This window comes from Myotis lucifugus, unplaced genomic scaffold (assembly GCF_000147115.1).
Source record: "Myotis lucifugus unplaced genomic scaffold, Myoluc2.0 scaffold_87, whole genome shotgun sequence".
Lineage (NCBI taxonomy): Eukaryota > Metazoa > Chordata > Mammalia > Chiroptera > Vespertilionidae > Myotis > Myotis lucifugus.
In genome coordinates, this window is record NW_005871135.1 from 3,211,717 (window position 1) to 3,214,658 (window position 2,942).

The 2,942-nt window shown below is 62.3% G+C and overlaps 1 protein-coding gene across 1 annotated transcript in view; it reads right to left on the bottom strand.

Annotated features, from left to right (window-relative positions):
* MEGF9 (multiple EGF like domains 9) overlaps nt 1-819 on the bottom strand; it is an 85,411-nt gene extending 84,592 nt beyond the window's left edge. Inside the window, 2 exon segments of the mRNA XM_006091089.3 lie at nt 75-151; nt 153-819. Of these exon segments, the coding sequence (XP_006091151.1) occupies nt 75-151; nt 153-679 (604 nt within the window). The 5' untranslated portion in view covers nt 680-819.
* Nucleotides 820-2,942: the final 2,123 nt, after the last annotated feature.

The window sequence follows — 2,942 nt, forward strand, 5'->3', positions numbered from 1 at the left end:
CGGGGCTGGGGCTGGGGCCTGGGATGGGCAGCCGCTGAGCGGGTCCGCCGGGCGAAGAAAGCGCTGGGACTCACCTGGGGGAGGGGGCGGCGGCGAGGGGGCCTCGGTGGCAGGTGGGGTGGGCGGGACGCGGCTCCCGGGGGACGACGGGCGTCGGGGTCGGTGGACGACGGGTCGTGGGCGCCGGAACGGTGGTCGCCGCAGGGGTAGTCGGCGCCGGGCCAGTGGGCGCCGCGAGGGTGGTGGGCGCGGGTCTGGTCGTCGCCCGAGGGGTGGTCGCGGTGCTTTCCGCCGCCGCAGGGGCGGTCGACGAGGGGCCGAGCGGCGCCGGAGAGGTGGTCAGAGCGGGTCCGGCCGTCGCCCGAAGAGGGGGGGTCTCCGGGGACGCGGCTGAAGAGGACGCCGTCAGGGGTCGGTGGACGGTAGCGCGCGGGGGTCCGGTCCTCGAGGTCTGGGCCGTGGTAGCCGTGGCCTTAGAGAAGGGGTGAGTGGGCTCGCCCTCCAGCCCCGGGCTCGGCGACGCGTCCACCTGCCCCGCGGCCCCGCTGCCACCGGTGACATTCCCCGCCGCGGTTACTGAGGCGGCGGCGGCGGCGGCGGCGGCGGCGGCGCAGCACAACAGGGCGAGGCCGCCCAGGCTCGGCAGGCTCCTCATGGCGCGCTCGGCTCCGCCATTCATTCATTCAGTCATTCGGCCGGTCAGTCATCTTCTCCTCGCTGCACTCGGACCAGGGAAGCCGCCGCAGCCGCCAGCGCCAACGCCACCCGGCGCACCATCGCCACCTCCCTCTGACAGGCGGCCGGCCCCGCGGGCGGGCCCCAGCGCGGAGGGAGCGACCCGGCCGAGCGCGGACAGCCCGCCCTCGCCGATTGGCAGCCCCGTCCGACCAATGGGAGGCCACGCTCTCCCACGTGACACATCCGCTCCCCAGCCTCTTTGTAGCCTCACGGGCCAATCAGAGGGCGTCAAGAGGAGGGGGCGGTGCTAAGGCTGGAGGAGGGTGGCGCGAGCCCCGCTCCGGCGGATTCGGCTCGCGGCAGCGCGGCTTTGTCTGCCCGAGGAGCGGGGCGCGGGCCTCGGGCACCGGGCGCCGCGGAGCAGACAAAGGACGCGTCCCGCGCGGCAGGCGCCGGGCCAAGTCGTCTGCTCCATTGGGCGGCGAGCGCGACCCGGGGCGGGGATTCGGCTCTCGGGAGCATCCCGCCCTCTCGAACAATGGGGCGCCGCGCCGCACCCGGGTGGGGACTGGGCTGGAACCCCGGCGATGGGCGAGGGCGACAGCAACAAGGATGTCGAGTGCAGCATTGCCTCTGCTGCCCAAGAGAGCCCGGCCTCGGCCCTGCGAGGTCTGCGCTGCCATTCCCATTTCAGAGATGGGGAAACTGAGGCCCTGGTTGAGGGCCTCATTGAGCTAAGACCCACGCCCTCCCCAGGCACCTGCTGTGGGCCAAGCCCGGTGCCATGCAGGCCAGGGCATCTAGAGACCGGAAGGAGCGAGCTTCCTGCCCGGGGGAGACGGACTCACACGCACTGTCCCCAAAACCCCGGGGGAAATAGGGCCGAACGGGTGAAACCTCTGCTTCTTGCCTCTTGCCGAGTGGTTGTGTGCCCAGAGCGCGGTTTTCTCACCTCTAAACTGAGGATGTTAACTCCACCCCCACCCTCCACACAGAAAGCTGCTGTAAGAATTGTGCTTTGAAAGGGCACAATTCTTACCCGCAGTGCCCGGCCCCAGTAAACCCGTATTAATGCCAACTCCTCTCCGTGGACGGGGCTAGGACAAGCCCCTCGCACGGCCCGGTGGTGTCCCGAGAGCCGCCAGCCTATGGCAGGGGTGGGGTGGGTCTGGGAGCAGAGCTTGACCCCCGGTGACACTCAAACCCTGACTGAGCCTCGCACCATCCGCCCAGGACCCAGCGCTTTCTGGGGCGCCGCAGCCTCCGCTCGCTCGGCAGCTCAGAGGGAGCCAGGCGGGCGCGTTTGTCATCTGACTGGGCTGCATCCCAGCCCCGCCGCCAGCCCATTCCTGGCCCCGCTAGGTGATGCTTGCCTTTGTGCGTGGCTCCCCATTCGTCTCTGGCCTCCAACCAGGGGGGCAGGATGAGATTTGCGTGTGAACCTGCATCTATGTTAATGAGGAAATGAATTTATTTACCTGCAGGAGTAATGAGTGGGTGGGGAGAGGATAGGTACATGCTTGTGTATAAAAGCATACACATCCTTGTGAGTCTGTGTGTATGAATATTACATGTATTTGTGTGAGCTTATGATATGGGCGCTATTATCTATTTGTGTATGTTGTGCACTAGGATGTGTCTTATGTGTATTTTCTGTGTTTGTTTCATTTGTGAGTATGAGTGTGTTTTGGTAGGTCTGTCTATGTATGTAAGGGGGAGGGCAAGATGAGAGAGGTGGGTGTGGGTAATCTGGCTTCAGAGCAATATTTAGCAAACACAAAGCAAGATTGTTTTCACTTCTCTCAGGATAAACACGTCATGCCCTCCCAATATTCTCTGGCTGATTCTTCCTCTCCCTCAAACCTCAACTAAAGTACCATATCCTCTAAGATTTTGTGGTTCTCTGAGTGAGAATTAGTCTCTCCATCCCCATTTTCCCACTGTCCTTTGTTTATTCATTGATTACAACCCTGGTCCATCAATCTATCTCTCCCCTGCCTCTTCCTAAAAGGATTAAGGATGGCTTTCAGAAATATACACAAGATAAATTGAACTTCCCACACGGCTTTATTACTTCTCCCAGGCATGCATCTGCCTACTACTAAAACTACTAGAACTTTCGACTTATGTCTATCTCTGTCATTGGGTTACTCTCTCTGCTCTCAGACTCGCAGGGGTAATACATATATGTGAGTGTTAATCCATGCTGGTTAAATTGAATTAAACTGAAAAGTAATCCACGTGCTATGGGAAGAGCTTGTATC